This window comes from Haliotis rufescens, unplaced genomic scaffold, assembly GCF_023055435.1.
Source record: "Haliotis rufescens isolate VD_foot unplaced genomic scaffold, xgHalRufe1.0.p SCAF_12, whole genome shotgun sequence".
Lineage (NCBI taxonomy): Eukaryota > Metazoa > Mollusca > Gastropoda > Lepetellida > Haliotidae > Haliotis > Haliotis rufescens.
Window position 1 is genome coordinate 42721545 of NW_025963802.1, and position 22072 is coordinate 42743616.

The 22072-nt window shown below is 39.6% G+C and overlaps 2 protein-coding genes across 6 annotated transcripts in view; both read left to right on the top strand.

Annotated features, from left to right (window-relative positions):
* Positions 1 to 7482, top strand: part of LOC124119048 (mucin-5AC-like) — a 30544-nt gene extending 23062 nt beyond the window's left edge. Inside the window, exons 4-7 of the mRNA XM_048393772.1 lie at positions 146 to 214; positions 1455 to 1564; positions 2907 to 2974; positions 6144 to 7482. Coding sequence (XP_048249729.1) covers positions 146 to 214; positions 1455 to 1564; positions 2907 to 2974; positions 6144 to 7482 — 1586 coding nt within the window. The remainder of the gene's footprint in view (positions 1 to 145; positions 215 to 1454; positions 1565 to 2906; positions 2975 to 6143) is intronic.
* Positions 7241 to 22072, top strand: part of LOC124119039 — a 130874-nt gene continuing 116042 nt past the window's right edge. For all 5 annotated transcript variants that reach the window (XM_048393706.1, XM_048393708.1, XM_048393707.1 and 2 more), the window contains exons 1-5: positions 7241 to 7474; positions 10740 to 10849; positions 12207 to 12274; positions 15080 to 15406; positions 16694 to 16839. In XM_048393706.1, the coding sequence (XP_048249663.1) occupies positions 10826 to 10849; positions 12207 to 12274; positions 15080 to 15406; positions 16694 to 16839 (565 nt within the window). In that variant the 5' untranslated portion in view covers positions 7241 to 7474; positions 10740 to 10825. The remainder of the gene's footprint in view (positions 7475 to 10739; positions 10850 to 12206; positions 12275 to 15079; positions 15407 to 16693; positions 16840 to 22072) is intronic.

A 22072-nucleotide genomic window follows, 5' to 3' on the forward strand; every position in this document is an offset into this window, starting at 1 on the left:
CATTAATCAAACAATCACTTGTTAGAATAACCCGTGCATCTAAAAAATTGGTATCAAGCCAGTTCTTGAATTCCAAACTCACGACAATGTTTGTGTGATTGCTTCATGGGACAAAAATCTTATTGATGCTGTTGTTGAATTACAGTGAACCAATCTACGCAAGGCAATCTCGATACAAGTCCGTCCAGACTAGAGACCCATTCAGGCAATCAACGTGAGTTGTTCAACTATGTACAAACTTATGATGATATCATAGGAAATCACCAGCTGTAATAAGTCTGAATGACGAGGGATGACTATTGGGGCTAATTATGTCTCCCCCAGAATGGAGGGAGACATATTGTTTTTGGCACGGTTCCCGTCGGCGTCGGCGTGGGCGTCGGCGTTCCCACCGTTTCCGGACCATAACTCAGAAACCGTTTAATATTTTTTCGCGAAACTTTGTATACACATTAACCCAGCACTGAAGTGGTGCCTTTTGCTATTTAGAGATTTTTGACATTTTTATTTTTTCCTGTTTCCATGGAGATAACTTGAACATAGACTCTGAATGGGGGTAAGCTTGGTTTCCGGACCATAACTCGGAAACCGTTTAATATTTTTTCGCGAAACTTTGTATACACATTAACCCAGCACTGAAGTGGTGCCCATTAGTTGTTTGAAATTTCTAGGAGTTCTATTTTTGTCTCTGTTATTTAGTAATGGAGGGTGGGAATGAAGAGATGGGGTTTAACGTGAAGTAAACGAATGAATGGGGGTTAGGGGAGTGGGGGGAGACATATGTTTTTACGAGTAAAAACACTTTCTAGTTTCACTATTGCAATTGCACTTCAATAGTAGCCCAAACTATTGCAATAGTATTGCGATGGTAGTAAACCAACTTTAAGGCTTTATGATTATATTAGTCAATGTAATAGAAATAAATAAAGTCTGACAATCTCAAATACGGCCATTTTCCTACCTATCACTACTCAAACCAAAGGGAAGTAACTCTAATCTTGAGTTGTTAATATCCTTGCTTACCTACCACACAGACAGGCTTGAAATGGGCATAATATAATGTATTATTAACAACTAATTGCAACCACTGAAACTGTCGATTGTTATGCATACTTTTGGCATTTTTAAACCATTGTGATAATTCAACAGTTCAATATATCTTTACACTCTTATAAAGGACCACTGTTTTATGAAGTCTTACGGGTAAGGTTAGATTATTGAAACTTATTTTATGAAATGTTTCTAGGTAAATAGTCTTTGCTCATTAACATGATGTACTAATCATGCATTTCAAAGTTGTCTCTTTGGTTTTGACTTCCTGTCAACACTGCCACAAATACAGACCAGAATAATCAACCAAGACTGACTATTGTGTAGACAGGCAGTCGCCATGATCATTCTCATAAGAGCGTTTTGGTATGCTGGCAATAAAACTAGACATTTTGCAATCCTAGCACCGGATGCAAAGCTGACCGTTCGAGCCGGAGATAAAACCTGGGAAAATGAGATGGCAGACACCCAAAGCATCCGGTTCAAGGAGGTAGCCAAGGAGTTTGAAAAGGAGGTATGGACATCTTCTTTGAGTGGCATTTAGAAGTTGGAATGGTAACTAAGACAAGATTGTTATGGATGAGCAACTTCTTTATTACAATTGGGCGACGTTTCGGTGTAGATTCTAACGCCGCCTTGATCGCCCAATTGTAATAAAGATGTTGCTCATCCATAACAATTTTGTCTTAGGTATAGACATGTTTATAATATTCTGCACAGACTTCGTGATGACACTTGGCCATCATACACAGCCTAGATAATCATTATTGTAAGGGATCAGTGTCTCCAATTGCTAAGGATTGATTTGTATGTTACTATGGCCACACTTTTTAAATTTATTGCTCACAGATGTTTGATTGCCTCTGCCCAAAATATAGTAAATTTTCGTGTTGCTTGATACTTTTATTTGATTTGGCAAGAAGTTGTGTGGGTTTATTAGTTTGGTGAGAATACGTAGCTGCTGATACTATTGAAAGTGCAGGAAGGTTAGTAGTTTACAGTAACATGTATTATGTTTGTGCTCTTGAGAAGGCTTTCTTCGCTTTATACTGATAATTGTCAATGCAAGAAAATAACAAGTCTAGATTATTCACCGAAACAGATTCCATTTGGCGTAAAGGGCAAAATAGCTGTGAAAATAATATGAATGGATAATTGAAAATCAGTGATGACACCACATACAGTGCATTTGATCAATTGTGATTATTTATAGGGTTACAGCTGGTTAATCATGTGAATAGCCAATTTAGTTTGGTATGATTTTGAAATTATATATTTTCATTTTTTCTAATCCACCAAAGAATGGCTGTGGGGCATAAAGAATAAATTGTAACTATTTTGTATTTCATTTTATAATTGTGGCTTTTGGCTCCGGTCAATCATGTCCATAACCCCCAAAATAAGAAAATCTAAAAGATGCTTGTGATGACAAAATCTCAGTTCACAAGAATGGAAGCAGTTTTAGTTGTCCAAACAGTGAGTGAGTAAGTGAGAGTGAGTGTGTGAGTGAGTGCAGTTATCCAAACAATGTGTGAGTGAGTGCAGTTATCCAAACAATGTGTGAGTGAGTGAAGTTGTCCAAACAATGTGTGAGTGAGTGAGTGAGTGAGTGAGTGAGTGTGTGTGTGCGTGCGTGCGTGTGTGCGTGCGTGCGTGCGTGTGTGTGTGAGGGAGGGAGGGTGCGTGCGTGCAGGAGGGAGGGAGGGAGGGAGGGAGGCGTGCATGCGTGTGTGCGTACGTGCAGTTGTCCAAACAGTGTGTGAGTGAGTGAGTGAGTGAGTTGCTGTGAAGCCTGCTTACCACCCTGGGCCTCCTTGTAGGAAAATAGTCTTTATTGTCCCTTCTTTCAACTTCAGCTTGATTCTGTCTTCCTTGCCAGTCCTGTGAAAGATGTGTACAACTTCAGCATGGTGTCAGGTCTCAGGTAAGTGAACACTTCATGCATGATGTGATACAAGAAAACTGGATTAACTGGAGCTGTCTTATCAAAGACGTTGACAAGGAAATCGACCAAAACACATCTTTTGTTAGTTAAAACAAAACTTGGCAATATTCCAGCAGACAGCCGTCAGTAAATAATAAAACCTGGACCAAACAAACTAGTGATTAATATCATGAGCAGCATGCCATGCCATTCTAAGTGTTGACACGTTGACAAGGGTTGTGTATTGCCTGAAAATGTTCTTGTTTGCAATATATTGTGATTCTTAGGTCTATTGTGATATGATTTGAAATATTTTGCCCTCAACTCACTGCTGTGATGTTTCTTCCACTTTCGACCATGTTATGTTCATGTTATCAGCCCAACATAGCGCCATACATGTTAGTTGGCTCTTTTGTTTGGAACGATTTCATGATCAAGACGCTCGGCCACCATATTTAGCTGTAGTACCATCATATCAAGGGGGGTAGCGGTGACAAATAGCACAGCATGCTAGAAATATATTCCCCTGAGGGGGCGGTCGGGTGGTGGTTAAAGCGTTGGCTCGTCACGCCGAAGACCCGGGTTCGATTCCCGACATGAGTTCAATGTGTGAAGCCCATTTCTGGTGTCCCCTGCCGTGATATTGCTGGAATATTGCTAAAAGCGGCGTAAAACCATACTCACTCACTCACTCACTCACTCACTCACTCACTATTCCCCTGAGATTAGTTGTACCAGGAATGTTATATTATTGATAACACCCAAAGAAATACAGTCAAGTCTCGTTTATCCGACACTCGTTAATCCGACAATCGGCTTTATCCGACACAAATGATGGGAACCGATTAAATCAGTGCTGTTTAGACCCATTAATCTGACAGTCTCGCACTCCGACTCCGACACACCTAATTTGCAACGATTTGCTGAAATCACTCATTAATCAGTCTCGTTAATCCGACACAGGATCAGCGTACTCCATGGTCATCTGCCCGCGAGTACATAGCCCTGTGTTTTGATGCATATTTAAACGGCTGCAGAGATAAACTTTGTGTTTTGTGATAAACTTTAGAGTTTGCATGATTAGAAAACATATTCCGCGAACAATGTAACACAACAATATGAATATTTCCTTTTTCCTTTTTTTAATACAACATGTTTGAATCGTTATCTATCGTGTAGTTGTCCAATTTTCGATCCGACATACTCATTAATCCGACATAATCATATGCAACCAACAATGTCGGATTAACGGGACTTGACTGTACTTATTCTAGTATTTTCTCAATATGAAGACTGATTCAGATGGTACCTCAATGTGTATTGTTAAAGATTTGCATCAGGGTTTCCTGGTATAACAGGCAATCAACAATGTGTATTGTGGAAGGTTACTGGCATAATGTGCAAGCGTGATGATACACTATCAACCAAGTCACTGACCCTTACCTCCTGATCCATTTGGGCGGTCGGGTAGCCTAGTGGTTTAAGCGTTCGCTCGTCACGCCGAAGACCCGGGTTCGATTCCCGACATGGGTACAATGTGTGAAGCCCATTTCTGGTGTCCCCCGCCGTGATATTGCTGGAATATTGCTAAAAGCGGCGTAAAACCATACTCACTCACTCCTGATCCATTTTGTCTCCTTTTACGATAAGCAGGGCTCCAGATAATTTATCAGTATCAGGAGTAAGTACTCCTCATTATTTCAAAATAGGACTACTGGCAAAACTAAAGAGTACACTTTGAGTACTGAATGGAATTTAATGGATTCATCTTGTATTTCATCTCAGATATGCACGACAGCATTTCTACTCACATGTAAGCAGGTCAATAAACAACAAATAATACTTTTTTCATTGTACATGTATGTCGGTTGTATAATGCGTACTTTCAGATAAAACATCACTAGACATGTCTATTGTATATTGTGCACTTTCAGATAAAACATCACTAGACATGTCTATTGTATATTGTGCACTTTCAGATAAAACATCACTAGACATGTCTATTGTATATTGTGCACTTTCAGATAAAACATCACTAGACATGTCTATTGTATATTGTGCACTTTCAGATAAAACATCACTAGACATGATAATTTACTGTTTAAATTGTATTTACAGTTCTACTAGGCATTGTTTTATTGGCTGCGATTAAGATGACCGTGTGTATTTTCTCGTAAACTAAGCCGGAAACAGCAAGTGCAAGTATTTGTTGATAGTAGTGGGACAAACCACATATGTCCTACCTTTTAGACATTTTAAATCTTGCCCTTTATTGGACCTTTACACTAGACCATGCAGCTAAATTATCTCGAAATGTAATTCCTGCACTGTTAACATCATCCCCTCAGAAACCACTGGACCAATGAAGTTGAAACTTCTGTATTTGCTCCCACCAATGATGACACCCCAATGTGTTTCGAAAAGATCCACCACAGAACCCATAATGAAAAATATGTTTATTGCTCTTACTCAGATATTTTTTTCAGAATGTAATGAAATTTGGTATGTGTTTAGTAGTTCAAGTCTTGTTCAACTTTTTAAATTTTTTTACATTTTGTCCTTAGTTTGAACTTGCACTTGTGTATGGACAAACCTCTTAATTCAATCAAAATGTGCTTTAGGCTCTGAGCATCATCTCCTGAGAAAGCACTGGACAACTAAAATCTGAACCTCCAGATACTTGTTTCACCCAGTGATGGCATCTGAATATGTTCACCAGCGATATTGAAAACTTATTTACCATATTTTAACTGGTGTTATATTGCAATAAACTAATACGATAAACTTGGTATCACGATCCGATAAATATGCAAATGAGGGCACCTAGCAGGAACTACTTTCAAGCTCCTTACATCGATGCAATAAACCATTGACTGACAATCCCACTTTTATTATTTGTTGTAGTATTTGTTGAGACACTTGTCGATTTGAAAAATTTGAATAGCTTTAGTTGCAGTGATGACATTTTGAACTGTTGACTGCATATCCAGGTGAGCTACAACGACGTGGCACTATATAATTTTCATGTATTTCAATCTCAGATTCTGTGTTAGGTTATCTTCAATCATTACGTGGTAAAAAAGACATTGTTATCTTCAATTGTTTCATGGCTAAAAAAACATTTTTTTATTTCTTATATATTTTATATTTATATCTCCAAATGTTACAGTTCTGGTAGTGTGATAGCCCAGGTTGAAGTTTTCTTCATTACGGAGACTGTGGAAACGACTGTGTCACAGAAACAGCAGGTAGCCAACTATAAGGCCAACCCACAGACATTCCAGGTGGTGGTGAAAGAGGCCTTTGCAGAGAGGGCCAAAGAGAGAGCCAGAAATAATATCAATACAGGTCCAACATTTGACAGCTCAAATGTAGAAACAGTTGTTGTGACCACAACTACAACCACCACAACGACCACCACACCAACAACAACCCCACAAGCAATGACAACTCAAGCAGCAACAACTCAAGCAGCAACAACTCAAGCAGCAACAACACAAGCAGCAACAACTCAAGCAGCAACAACTCAAGCAGCAACAACTCAAGCGGCAACTACACAAGCAGCAACTACACAAGCAGCAACTACACAAGCAGCAACAACTCAAGCAGCAACAACTCAAGCAGCAACAACACAAGCAGCAACAACTCAAGCAGCAACAACTCAAGCAGCAACTACACAAGCAGCAACTACACAAACAGCAACAACTCAAGCAGCAACAACTCAAGCAGCAACAACTCAAGCAGCAACAACTCAAGCAGCAACTACACAAGCAGCAACAACTCAAGCAGCAACAACACAAGCAGCAACAACTCAAGCAGCAACAACTCAAGCAGCAACTACACAAGCAGCAACAACTCAAGCAGCAACAACTCAAGCAGCAACAACTCAAGCAGCAACAACTCAAGCAGCAACTACACAAGCAGCAACTACACAAGCAGCAACAGAAGCAGCTACAACTCAAGCAGCAACAACTCAAGCAGCAACTACACAAGCAGCAACACAAGCAGCTACTACACAAGCAACAACACAAGCAGCTACTACACAAGCAGCAACACAAGCAGCAACAACTCAAGCAGCAACAACTCAAGCAGCAACAACTCAAGCAGCTACTACACAAGCAGCTACTACACAAGCAGCAACACAAGCAGCTACTACACAAGCAGCTACTACACAAGCAGCAACACAAGCAGCAACAGAAGCAGCTACTACACAAGCAGCTACTACACAAGCAGCTACTACACAAGCAGCAACACAAGCAGCAACACAAGCAGCTACTACACAAGCAGCAACACAAGCAGCTACTACACAAGCAGCAACAGAAGCAGCTACTACACAAGCAGCAACACAAGCAGCTACTACACAAGCAGCAACAGAAGCAGCTACTACACAAGCCACCACAACAGTCCAGACAGCATCAACAACCAGCAACCAGCCAGATGTAGTAACAACAACTACAATAGCAGCTCCAACCACAACTCCACCTCCAGAGCCGGAAGTTGGTGAGTAATGTTTTGTAGATAATACAATGGAGTCAGCAGGGGTCACAGATAGGGCCGGTCTGTTTGTAGCCATCAACCACTTTCCAGTTTCATTGTTGAACAAAAAAAAAATCTGCTGGAGACATTACATTCATTGACTCGACCGTCAAGACATCATTACATTCATTGACTCGACCGTCAAGACATCATTACATTCATTGACTCGACCGTCAAGACATCATTACATTCATTGACTACACCGTCAAGACATCATTACATTCATTGACTCGACCGTCAAGACATCCAATTGGACCCTTTGCTATTTTACGTGTTGAGTTGCTCTTGCTATTAATGTGGAAAAAAAACCAAAATTCACAGATAGGCAGAATATCTATAAAACTATATGAAACAGCCTTTGCTGTTTTGACTGCTCATCTTCATATCTATATCGACCGCCCCTGTGGTCTAGTGGTACAGCGTCCGCCTGGAGAGCGGAAAGTTCAGGGTTCGATCCCCGGCCGCGTCATACTTGTTGTTACCATCGGCATTAAGGGCCTAAAACAAGGACTGTTCGGCTCAGAGTCATATACTGTGTCTGAGAAATGTATTCATGTTAAACTGCGGCATGGTATCTCAGTGAGCTAGCACTATAAATCAGCATCAGTCCATACTAGTAAAAGCAGTCACACACACACATGCATGCACATTTGATCTTATCTTGGACGCGACGTTAAACCCAATTTCATCACACCTAACCTCATATCTATATGATCTGAGACAAGGGGACATGATTCTGATTTAATGCTTCTACTTGACAATGGGCAATAGGAGGGGTTTGGGAACTCCAGGATTAGATCTTGTCATTTTTGTAGTTTTGAAATCGATGGTCCATTCCAGTTTGGTGGGTCGGTGCTTGGTTGTGCCCTGTTCTGACACAGGGTCTGATTTTGGCTGTTGTATGATTTGGTATTGTAGGCCTCTGGTGGAGTGCCCAGTTGAGGTGAAATGGTTGGTGACAAGTTTGTCTCCCTGGTTGGTAAAGTGTTCGTTAAGTCGAATGTAGAAATGATGTTTTGATTTTCCTACATATTGTTCAGGACATTTTGATCAGAGTAAGTAGGTGAGGTTTCTACTCTTGCAGGTAAAGTGTGTGGAGTACTTGTATTTCTTGCCTGTTGTGTTTGGACATTCATGCAGATTTGGCAGGCTGGTTTTGGGCAATTGTCATCCAGTTTAGTGACAGTTTGACCGCTAGTTCAGTGTTCCCGTTTACCGGTAATTACCCGTTTTTAACCGGTAAAATTAGGCTTGGACCGGTAATTCATGTGACTGCCAGTCCCTGTGGACCGGCAAATTAAGTACCTTATAAATCTTTGTTGTTGAACAAAACATCTGTGATATTCATATAAGTACATTTTTTCAAACAAAGTCTGCATGTCTGTTACCATCAGGGTCTCTCCTTGTCTATTTCTAGGATAAATATCCATTTATAGCAACTTCGTCTCGAATATTAAAAAAAAAGAAGAGAAAATTGTGACTGAAGTTTGTGTGGATGGCGTATAGATCAAACTAAGTTACTTCAGAGATGACATCTTTGCACTGAGCATGATGTTGAAAGAATTGAAACCAAATAATTTTCATGTGTTTTTTTATTTGTTGAAAGTTTGGACTGGCAAAAATTAGGAGGGACTGGTAATTTTAAGAGTTGCCAGTCCACAAGGACTGGCAGTTTCAAAGCCAGCGGGAATACTGTAGTTGTGGGTTTGGTGGTGGGTATGTCATGGCTGCTTTCCCGGTGATGTCTCTTTGTGTGTGGTTCTTTCTGTATTGTTGTGATGTGAGGGACTTGGACATTTTTTATGTGAGCAAGCATCTGGCCCTGCTAGAAGGTGCAAGTTCATGAGATCCGGCTTGGTATAGGCCTTCAGCAACCCATTGCTTGCCATAAAAGGCAGCAATGCTTGTTGTAAGAGGCGACTAACAGGATCGGGTGGTCAAGCTTGCTGACTTGGTTGATGCATGTCATCGTATCCCAATTGTGTGGATCGATGCTATTGATGTCAATCAATGGGTTTTCTGGTCCAGACTCAATAATTTACAGACCGCTGTCAAATAGCTGGAATATTGCGGAGTGCTGTGTTAAACAACAAACAAGCAAGCCAGTTCTTGATTGTGGAGCTGAAGAGTGCAGTAATCTATGATGAAGATAACTGGTTTAGTGTCTTCAGAAAGTTTTGTTTTTTTTTTGTTAAGAGGAGTGTTCTTATCCATTAAGATTTTCATAGGATAGCCTCTCCTCAGGTATACATGACCAAGTTATTGCTGTGGAACTCTTATTACGACTGCAAGGTGCATATCATTTTGAGTCATAGTAATTGGCTATGAGGTACTTTGACCTTGAGGTCTCAGATGTGGATGGCAAGAAGTGTATGGCAGATAGAAGAGCGTATCTGTTGTCTTGCAGTATAGGTCAAATTCTGGTTTGTGTGTGTTCTGTTTAAAAATGACCCATGTATCTAAGAAAGCCACCTTATCCCTTGAAAATTCATCCATTCATATTGAGGAAAATAGTGTATGCACCCCATGTGAAGAACTGACAATGTTATATATCTGGAATATGGTATCGCTTAATAAGTCCTACATGCTACTTACCTAATCTTTTTCCAAAGAGCAGGTTAGGATGATGATAAAATGGTCAACAATGGCTGCCAGGATGAATAGTTACTCTACTGGTGACCAATAGGAAAATATTTTTGTTCAGCTCGAGGCTTGGCATATTTGCTTTCATTGCTTACACTGTTATTGTTGGTTTGTTGTTTAATGCTGCACTCAGCAGTATTCCGGCTACATGATGGCAGTCTGTAAATAATCAAGTCTGGACCAGACAATCCAGTGACTGATATCATGAGCATCGATCCACGCAATTGGGATACGATGACATGCATTAACCAAGTCAGCGAGCCTGACCACCAGATCCTGTTAGTTGCCTCTTACGACAGGCATTGTTGCCTTTGACATCAAACATAGGTTGCTGAAGACCTATTCTACCCCGGACCTTCATGGGTAACACTGATATTGATGTGTATTGGCAGGGCAATCGTATCACTGCATCCACAGAACAATATTTCTCAAATTACAGATTGTGACACTTAGACATCACTTTACTTTAATATGAACAGTGCTTGTTCATAGGAACTACAGGCAAACATTTTACTATGATCATGTAAAACCAAAGGTAAAGATGAATAAATGAAATGTGTGGTAACTGGTTTGAGACTTGTTGCAGTGCCTGACTACAACGCCTCCTTGACCGTGGCCAACCAGCAGTGGAACAACGCACTCAACGACACCACCAGCGAGGAGTTCAAGAACATGTCTGCTAAAGTTGTTGCCCAGGTCAGTCGTATGGCTGGAATATTGCTATCAGTGTTGTCCGCTGTTGTCACATGGCTGGAATATTGCTGTCAGTGTTGTCCGCTGTTGTCACATGGCAGGAATATTGCTATCAGTGTTGTCCGCTGTTGTCACATGGCTGGAATATTGCTATCAGTGTTGTCCGCTGTTGTCACATGGCTGGAATATTGCTATCACTGTTGTCCGCTGTTGTCACATGGCAGGAATATTGCTATCAGTGTTGCCCCTGTTGTCACATGGCTGGAATATTGCTATCAGTGTTGTCCGCTGTTGTCACATGGCTGGAATATTGCTATCAGTGTTGTCCGCTGTTGTCACATGGCTGGAATATTGCTATCAGTGTTGTCCGCTGTTGTCACATGACTGGAATATTGCTATCACTGTTGCCCCTGTTGTCACATGGCAGGAATATTGCTATCACTGTTGCTCCTGTTATCACATGGCTGGAATATTGCTATCAGTGTTGCCCCTGTTGTCACATGGCAGGAATATTGCTATCAGTGTTGTCCCTGTTGTCACATGGCAGGAATATTGCTATCAGTGTTGCCCCTGTTGTCACATGGCTGGAATATTGCTATCAGTGTTGTCCGCTGTTATCACATTGCTGGAATATTGCTATCAGTGTTGCCCCTGTTGTCAGATGGCTGGAATATTGCTATCACTGTTGTCCCCTGTTATCACATGGCTTGAATATTGCTATCAGTGTTGTCCCCTGTTGTCACATGGCAGGAATATTGCTATCAGTGTTGCCCCTGTTGTCACATGGCTGGAATATTGCTATCACTGTTGTCCGCTGTTATCACATTGCTGGAATATTGCTATCAGTGTTGCCCCTGTTGTCAGATGGCTGGAATATTGCTATCACTGTTGTCCCCTGTTATCACATGGCTTGAATATTGCTATCAGTGATGTCCCCTGTTGTCACATGGCAGGAATATTGCTATCAGTGTTGCCCCTGTTGTCACATGGCTGGAATATTGCTATCACTGTTGTTCCCTGTTATCACATGGCTGGAATATTGCTATCACTGTTGTCCCCTGTTATCACATGGCTGGAATATTGCTATCAGTGTTGCCCCTATTGTCACATGGCTGGAATATTGCTATCACTGTTGTCCCCTGTTATCACATGGCTGGAATATTGCTATCAGTGTTGCCCCTGTTGTCACATGGCAGGAATATTGCTATCAGTGTTGCCCCTGTTGTCACATGGCAGGAATATTGCTATCACTGTTGTCTGAAGATTTATAAGTCCATTCTTTATTGTGATATCACTTTGCTGCAATGGAGATGACCAATGATCACCGACTGCAACTTCAGTAGTGACATGTATATTTCAGGTTGATGAAGTCATGAAGAACAGTAACATGAGTGAATTGTACAACCGCACCGAGGTTTCATCCATGAGGTAAGATGACTGTTCTCTGCCTCAATCCATCATCTGTACCAGCTTCATGTTTTATGTCATCTTTCCTGTTTGTTTATTGGTTTCAGATATTTTAGGTGAAAAAAGCATCAAGCATTGTAACACTAAAATAACTTTACCATATATGTTTATTTTGTTCAAAGATTTATTTTCAAAATGTCTTATTTTGAATGAAAAAAGGCAAACTAGCATGTTGTTTTCACAGCCAAAAGATATAAAAGTAAAAGCCAAATCTTTTTGGTATGTTTAGAAGATTCTTTCACCTGGAGTATCATTAATAAAATATTTGTGTCAGCAGTGTGTTTAGTTGCAGTAACTTTTATGTGACGTGTTTTGAACATGGTTATTTGCCAGCTGTAATGTTACGAGTGAGAGAACGTCTTGGTGAGTATTTCTTCAGGATGGAAGTACCTATAGGGGCTCGATGCTAGTTTATACATATTAGTGTTTGCGTATCCTAGATTTTCCTACACTGTTGTTAGAAGTCCAAACCTTATGTTTACAGTAGAGACTACTCTAAGGTCTGAATTAGAACTAGATTAGTGTGTTTCTTAAAGTCATCTAGTTCTAGACAAACAGATCATGCTTTCTGAATTGTCTTAGTCTCAGGGTTTATTTTACTATTGTAAAATAAGTCTTGCTTTGTGTTTCTATAGATAGCACATTGTGCTTTTACAGGAATACCATCTATTTACAGTTGTAACTCATGAAGTAAGACTGGTTTTGTGTTTCTACCATGTCTTTATAAACATCGATAACACAGTGCTCTTTGAGAGTAACTGGTGATACAGTGGTGACTTATAGTTTACTGTCCAGCATTGCACCCCTGAGAGAGGGTGTCAACAACAGAGGCTTCTTCTTCAGTCAAGGAGCAGTGGTATCAGAATTTATGCCGATTCAGCATTTGATCTTAACTTGGTGTTGGAATATACAATGATCAAGTATTTGCAAAAAAAGGGCTTAACGCCATAAGCCATCAATGAAAATATGAGTACATAGGGAATGTGGGTAGCAAAGTTTAAGCATGGCAGATGAGCCTTGAAGACTGCCCCATTCCTTGAAGACCTGTCACATCAGCAACAACAGAAATGGTCCAGAGAATCCACAATATTGTGATGACCGACTGGCGATTGACTGAGCGTCATATTGCTATAGTTCAGTAGGCGATTTCCCTGGAGATAGTACCTTCCATTATCACAGATACTTTGGCAATGAAGCTTCTGACATCTGATAACTCACTAGGCACATCTCCAGTGAAAATATAGCTCTATTTGAAGCTGATTGAGAAAGCTAGGTTCTTGCAATAAGTTGTGATTGTAGGCAATTGCAGTCCAAACAACAATCAAGCATTTGGAAGCATTTGCCATCACCATCAACATCACCATCACCATCACCATCAGCTGGAAAGGTTATGGCTTCCGTGTTCTGGGACACCAATGGTGGACAATCCTAAATGGAGCATATCATGCTGCATATTTGTGGCAATTACAGGATGAAATTAGGGCTGCAGGATGTGGGAAGCTGAGAAAAACTGTGCTCTTCCATCACGTCAATGTGCCAGTGCACAAATCAGTCATTGCCATTACTACAATCCAAGAGTAAGGCTTTGAACCCCTTCATCGCCCGTCTTATTCTCCTGACTTCCATCTGTTCCCAAACATTCAGAAAGCTCTAGCTGGAACCCATTTCAACTCGAACAATGACATCATTGCAGGTGGGGATAACTTTTTGGACAGCCAAGAGAAGGGCTGTTGCAAAACTGGGATAAGATCCTTCCAACATCTATCGCAAACAGTATGACGGTGGAGGGGTTTGGTTTTGGTTTGTTGTTTTACGCCGCACTCATCAATATTCCAGCTATATGACGGCGGTTTGTAAGTAATCGGGTCTGAACCAGACAATCCATTGATTTACATCCTGAACATCAATCCACGCAATTTGGATCGATGACATGCATCGGATCCGGTGGTCAGGTTTGCTGACTGGTTGGTGCATGTCATCGTATATTAATTGCATGGATCGATGCTCAAGATGTCAATCACTGGATTGTCTGGTCCAGACTTGATTATTTACACACCGACGTCATATAGCTGGAATATTGCTGAGTGTGACATTAAATAACAAATAAGATAAAAAAATCTAAATACCCAAGGGACCACAGAAGCTGAAACTTTACATGCTTGTTCCGACCATTGAAAAGATCTCAACAGGTCAGATCAGATCTGTTCCACAATATGCCATCATGTCTGTCAATTTGAGAAACACCTTATGACCTTTATGGTAATTTTAAGATGTTCTTATTTAACCATATATATCTAAGCCTTTTGTAGGTTTTTTAGAACTATAACTTTTCTGTCAATCATTTTCTGTAGATTTTAGTGTTTTTATGTGAACTGATATTTCATTGCATTTCTATACAAAACAAACCTTTAATTGGCTCTGGATGGTGTCAGAACTGTTTAACCAAAAAAACAACATTTTTCATTCTTGTGTTTTTCATTTCAAACAAATCCTGATCTGAGACCTGTAAATAGTTCTAAAACATAAACCCTTTTTACTTACAACTGTATTTGTGTGTTTGTTTGTTTGTTTGTTGTTTAGCGCCACACTCAGCAATATTTCAGCTTTATGACAGCGGTCTGTAAATAATCAAGTCTGGACTAGACAATCCAGTGATTGACATCATGATTATTTACAGACTGACGTTTTATAGCTGGAATATTGCTGAGTGTGGCATTAAACAACAAACAAACAAAACAAAACAATACCAGTATTTTTCCTCAACAGCCAAGGAAGTGTCATCGTTATCTTCATCATCATCTTCAACCCTGTGCCCCAAGCTGAGGTAAAACCAGATGTCTTGGTCATCATTAAACAGCCAACAAAAATGAAAGAGGTTTTCAAAGAGGGGATACAACGGATGAAGGAAGAGCTTAAGAATAACCCTGACAAAAAACCCGTATCTGATATAGAATTGGATGAAGAAAGCTTAGATTTTGAACCAGTTTACAAGCCTTCACCATGTGAATCGGCCGTTATGGACGTAGCTTCCCACTGTAAGGCTGCATATGAAAAGTTTGTGGACATGGCAACTAAAGAGGGAGACTATTGCAAGTAAGTTATATGTTCTTTAAGACTGAAACCTGAAGATCCGGGGTAGAATAGGTCTTCAGCCCCCCATGCTTGCCGTAAAAGGCGACTATGCTTGTCATAAGAGCCGACTAACGGAATTGGGTGGTCAGGCTGGCTGACTTTGTTGATGCATGTCAACGATTCCAATTGCATGGATCAATGCTCATGATATCAATCACTGGAATGTCTGGTCCAGACTCGATTATTTACAGACTGCCGTCAAAAAGCTGGAATATTGCTGAATGTGGTGTTAAACAACAAACCAACCAACCTTTTAGACAGAAAAAAGAAAGCTGATTACAAGTCATTTGTGAGAATTTGTCCTTACTTTCGTCTCCTATTTGGATAGTTGTGTTGTGTATTTAGAGTAAATCTTACTGTCTAATGTTGGTCATGTGTGTAGATACACCAGCTCGCATAGTAAACAAAAGATGCCAAGTTTTGTGTTAATGCCATAGCCACAAGCTAAGGAATTGCTATGATTTTCGACACTGGATCATTATTGCTTCAACATTGATTGATGAAATATGCTAATAATATCGAGAGAAACACGTAAACAATTTATATGTTAGCATTGGCAAAACAATAATAAATTTGAATGCATTCTTTGTATTCCTCAGTCGCTCCAAGTTTCTGTAACTCTGTAAGTTGAATTGCAGCGCCTGTATGTTGATTAGTCTGCATTTGACTCATATCTTCTTTGAGGGGTGGTCAGGTAGCCGAGAAGTTAAAGCGTTCGCTCGTGACCCCGAAGATCCGGGTTCATTTCCCGACATGGGTACAATGTCTGAAGCCCATTTCTGGTGTCCCCTGCCGCGATATTGCTGAAATATTGCTAAAAGTGGCATAAAACCATACTAATGAATATCCTCCTGATTATTAAAACCTTTCTAACTGTAGAACAATTTACAATGGAACTGTTTGAGAAATAAGTTAGTTATATAAATATTTAAGCCAATATTATTTGACCATTGGTGTGCCTGGACTTCGCATGATTATTCTCAGGCTGCTGTGTCCTCTGGCTTTGATACTGCTGATTACAATGGAGAACAAGCGAAAAAAACATTTCTCAATGAATAAACTTACATAAGGCATAAATCTTCTAAGTAGGGCTAATCTGCATTATGTTACATCTAATATGAAAGCATACAGGTGAGTCACAGAACCTGTCTATCCTTTCTGTTAATTTGACTATATTCATAAACTATGTAGTAAAGCAGTCCAAACACTATATTCACATGCATGTGTACTCCTGTATTCTCGTTACAGCCCCTATGAGTTCTATGTGAGCTGTCTGAAGTTCATGGTGAACTTCTTCAGAAAGGACTGCCATGTGTACCATGTGTCCAGTGCTGCCAACTACTATGTCTCCCAGAAGGATCCCAGCATGGCACCACTTACATCCAAGTGTGCAGGTATGTTCTTGCTGTGCTTGCCTTGGTCAAACAGTTGGTGATTGTGCTCATAAGAGCCATATTCTCTGGTGATATTGCTTGAACTGAAGCTGTAAATCCTGGGGGAGCCATGTTTGGAAAATAAAGTGCCTTACCTTCCATGGCATGAAGTTCTGGCAGTGACCTGATTGCTTTCATTGGTTAATCATTTGACTTCTTCCAATTTTTAGCACACCTGACTGTAAGTCGTGTGAGCATATGTCATGTCCGAGGTTTTGTCGTGAATTGTGCTTCGTCCGTGTCAAACATCATCTCCTCAGAAACCTCTGCACCAATGAAGCTGAGAACTTGAATCTGATTTTCAATATGGCTGCCACAGGAGCCATATTGTAATCAAATTGTGTTTTATGTGTAGCTAGTAGTGAAGTTCAAAATGTATATCTGTTCCAAGTTATTGGGATACTTTAAATTTTAACCTTGATTTGACCATTGCAGATGATTTTACTGAAAGCTGAAACTTCTTTGACAATGACGAAACCATTTTCTTTCAAAATGTCTTGAAATTAGGTACTTGTATAGTTAGTAGTGGAACCTAACACTCATGTTCTGTTTTCACGATATTATTAATTGTTACCTTTATTTTACCTTTAACACGTCCCATTTTAATTCTGGAAACCCAAAAGTCCAGAAACTCTACGCTCTTTGCCCAGTCTCGGTTAAAGGTATTTACAAAATTAAACATGCCGTTTTCATGGGAACATACCAAGGAAGAAAATATGAAAAAAAAATTGTTTAAAAACTCAATATGTAGACTATGTCGCCCATCGGCCTGCCCATGGGCGAAGTGTGGCCCATGGGCCTGCCCATGGGCGAAGTCTGGCCCATGGGTAGGCCCATGGGCAGGCCCATGGGCAAGAATATGTTCCTTTACTTAAAACTCATGTTTTTGTTTCGCAAATACATTTAATGTATTCATTCAAGTATCATGACACAAAATTTAACTCATTTTAACTTAATTCAACGATTTTATAGCGATATTGAAATATTTCGCCCATGGGCGAGAAAAAGGTTTGGCCCATGGGCGAGAATATGTTCCTGTACTTAAAACTCATGATTTTGTTTCGCAAATGCATTAAATGTATTGAAAGAAGTATCATGACACAAAATTTAACTCATTTTAACTTAATTCAACGATTTTATAGTGATATTGAAATATTTCGCCCCTGGGTGAGAAAAAGGTTTGGCCCATGGGCGAAAATATGTTCCTTTACTTAAAACTCATGATTTTGTTTCGCAAATACATTAAATGTATTCATTGAAGTATCATGACACAAAACTTAATGAAAAAATGAAGAAGAAAAAATGTTCAAAAACTCAATATTTAGACTATGTCGCCCATGGGCCTGCCCATGGGCGAGAATATGTTCCTTTACTCAACTCATGTTTTTGTTTCGCAAATACATTAAATGTATTTATTTAAGTATCATGACACAAAATTTAACTCATTTTAACTTAATTCAACGATTTTATAGTGATGTTGAAATATTTCGCCCATTGGCGACAAAAGGGTTTGGCCCATGGGCGAGAATATTTTCCTTTACTTAAAACTTATGTTTTTGTTTCGCAAATACATGCAGGTGTTCTTACTATTTTCATGGCACATAATGTAACTCAATTTTACTCAATTCAGCTATTTTACAGATTTATTGAAATATTTCGCCCATGGGCGAGAAAAGATTTTGCCTTCGAAATCCTTGATTATTATATCATGCCAGAGTTCTGAAATTCAGTGACAATGTTGCTGAACAGTAGAATCTGATGGACGTATTGTGCAGAACCTGTTTGACACTATGGGTTCCAGGACCACTAACACTCTGAGCTGAAAAAGTTTGGTCCTAACCGCACCCAACATCTTTAATGAACCCGGCCTTATCTCTCAAAACGTTTTGGCAGTTTATCATACGAATTCATGTGCGTGTACAACATGAAATTTTAGTTAGTTTCTATTTCATTTCCCATTTTATGACCCGTTGATACATCCCACTGTGCAATTACGTGACAGGTACGCGTGCGCGTATTTTAATGGAAAGAAACTATTCGTCTTTTATTGCATAACGTTTGGCTGAATATCTTACATTCTAACGAAATCTCGAAATAATTATTTAATTACAAGCAGTGTCGAACTGACCAGTAGGAATTATGTTTCAATGCGATTGAGGAAAACGTGAGTGAATATTGTGACACTAAAGCAACTTTTAACTGCATTGTCACTTTTGGTATGAAAATGGTAATAGTTAAGAAAAACGTAACAGCCTTCTTATGATAATTCTCATATTCTCATTAGTACGTTGTGTCTAATTACAGTGTCGGCCTTATTTACAGGTGATTCTACAATACTTGTTGTCGGTCAATTACAATCTGCCACACCACGTGTGAATAAACAGTTATGCAGGTGTTGCTGTGGGCAAATACCTAGCCTGTACATGTATATTTTTGTGGATACATGTATTACATATTTTCGTTGATATGTGGATATATTAAGCACCAAGACACAAAATGTTTATGAAAGATGAATTTGTGCCTTGATATATATATTCAACGCGAACGAAGCTTGTATTTTCTCCGCGATCCTGATGTGTATCATCGTTTAATAGGTCATTCATTAAAAGGATGTTGTGAGGCGATATCAAAGGAGCCGCTCAATATACACTGTGTCGTCCGTTTCGCGTGAACTACCACCCTACCCTGTCAAGTAAGAGTTATGTAATCGGCACACAAATATATTTGGTGCGATGTCAGTGTGGAAGGAGTTTGAATTACGTCAGCCAGTGGCCACAGAAAGCGTAGTACCAATCAACAAGGCCAATGCCGTACTAATAACCTAGTGACTCGCGTAACAACGGCTGTCAATATGTCTGCTACATCTACCATACCATCATCCCTGTCACAACTGGCGTATTAACGGTTTATTCAAAAAATTATTGTAGAAATGTCGTTACCAGACTAACGTACGTCGTATTCAGTCCTCAACTGGATGTCACATTCCTTATATCAGTTAACAGCCCTGTTTGTGAAAATATTTACTAGACATAAGATTTAAAGACTAATAAAATCAATTGTAAGACCGCATAGACCATAAAACCGAATAAAATATGTCTTGGTATCATCTCTTGTGTATTAGATGATGGCAATGACCGGAAATGTTATAACGTTAGATTAAGAAGGAGAAACATTAAAGTGTTTTACAATACTTGGAAACATGAGCAATAAGATGTAGCAACATAAACATGCATGGAATAGGGAAAAAGGATGAAAACAAATTGAAAAGGATTTTAATACAAAATTATCGAACTAAATAACTTGCCTGAACAGAAGGGGTACCCAAACTTGTTTGACAGTTATTCGTGTGTTGTAGACTGTCGAATGGGACTCATGTGTGTACGTAGGGTACGCATATCTATTGCAAGTTTTAGTACTCATACACTTTCTCTTTTTGTGTTTTGTTTGTTTGTTAGTTGTATAACGCCACACTTAGCAATATTTCAGCTGTATGACGGCTTTCTGTAAATAATCGAGTCTGGACCAGACAATCCAGTGATTGACATCATGTGCATCGATCCACGCAATTGGGATACGATGACATGCATCAACCAAGTCAGCGAGCCTGACCACCCGATCCCGGTAGTCGCTTCTTACGACAAGCGCTGTCGCCCTTTTATGCCAAGAATGGTTTGTTGAAGATCTTCACGGGTCTATTGAATGCAGGGATTTGTGTAAAGTCATCAGACAGCATACAATGCCAACTAAAAAATTTTACTCAGTGTCTCCGCAAAGTAATATAGTACGGTACTTAGAGTACATGTGAGATTATACTCAGATTAGGGAGATGTTTAATCCATATAACGTGTTATTATTCTACCTAACAATGTATTTAATGAAATGAATGCAAAACAAACTCAACGGCTAAAAGGTTTCATTGAAAAAACTACCCCTAGTCTTGACTAATAAAACAACTGCAACCCGACACAGATTAAACGCAACTTACAAACACAATCATAATCTGGTTAGTCTGTATCACTCAACGAGGCCGCTTACTCTGCCCACAGTATGACAGTATTGGGCAGTTCAGTAATTAGGAGCCAAAACCAGGCAGGTACGCTGGTCACACTTGACTGGTCTGACTGATGATTAGGTCATCTGCCAATTGGGAGTGAACCATAGCAAGAAGTATCTGCGAAACTATTTGCTCCTTTTATGGGACCGATTAGTTTTATGACCATGGGCCTCGGCACAAGCGTGGTGTTGGAAGACAAGTTATACATGTACATCCGATATGGTGACTGTTTTTCGCTATTCATATTCTAAATACATTCATAATACCACAACATTTTAGTACTCCTTGAAACTTTACAATCACTTCAATATGTACAATAGATTGAACGAGAACACTTGATATATTGCAGATTATTAAATCATTGTCTCTATTATCAGCCGCTACGTTTGTATCGTTTGCATTGTACAAAGAAATATTTTGTCTGTCCTTTTACAGATTTAGCCTCAGAATGTGCTCATTCGAATTAGGAACGAAAATAATTGCTTATCATGAGTATATATGATACAGTTAAAAGTTACTTGTACACTGTAGACGTATTCACTTTAAAGTCGCATACGACCTTCGCGAGCGAGTTGAATAATCCAGGTATATTGGAACGAAGTCTAGAAAGGGTTATAAAGTTTTGTATTTGGTAATGTGTAGGTTTGTTAAATATAAATTTTTAAATTCCTTTTATTTCAATATGTAAAAACATAACTATGCGCTTAAAAACAGAGCTGACTTGATGGGAGATAGCCACCTCAGATTGTCTGTTGGACACGGTTTAACCTTACTGTGTCCTCACCCTGGTTGTTGTTACCGTTGTTATAAGGGATTAAGAGCTACGGCTCATTGCATTTTTGGTTACAGTCTGTATCACTAAAGTGGACATGTGCAGGTGAACTCTGTTCAATTAGTATATGAAATGCCCCAAAATGTGAACTCCAGACAATAATAACCTGAGGGTAAATCCACGTGCGTCTGCCTTTCCCCTCGTTCACCTTCGAAATCCTTGATTATTATATCATGCCAGAGTTCTGAAATTCAGTGACAATGTTGCTGAACAGTAGAATCTGATGGACGTTTTGTGCAGAACCTGTTTGACACTATGGGTTCCAGGACCACTAACACTCTGAGCTGAAAAAGTTTGGTCCTAACCGC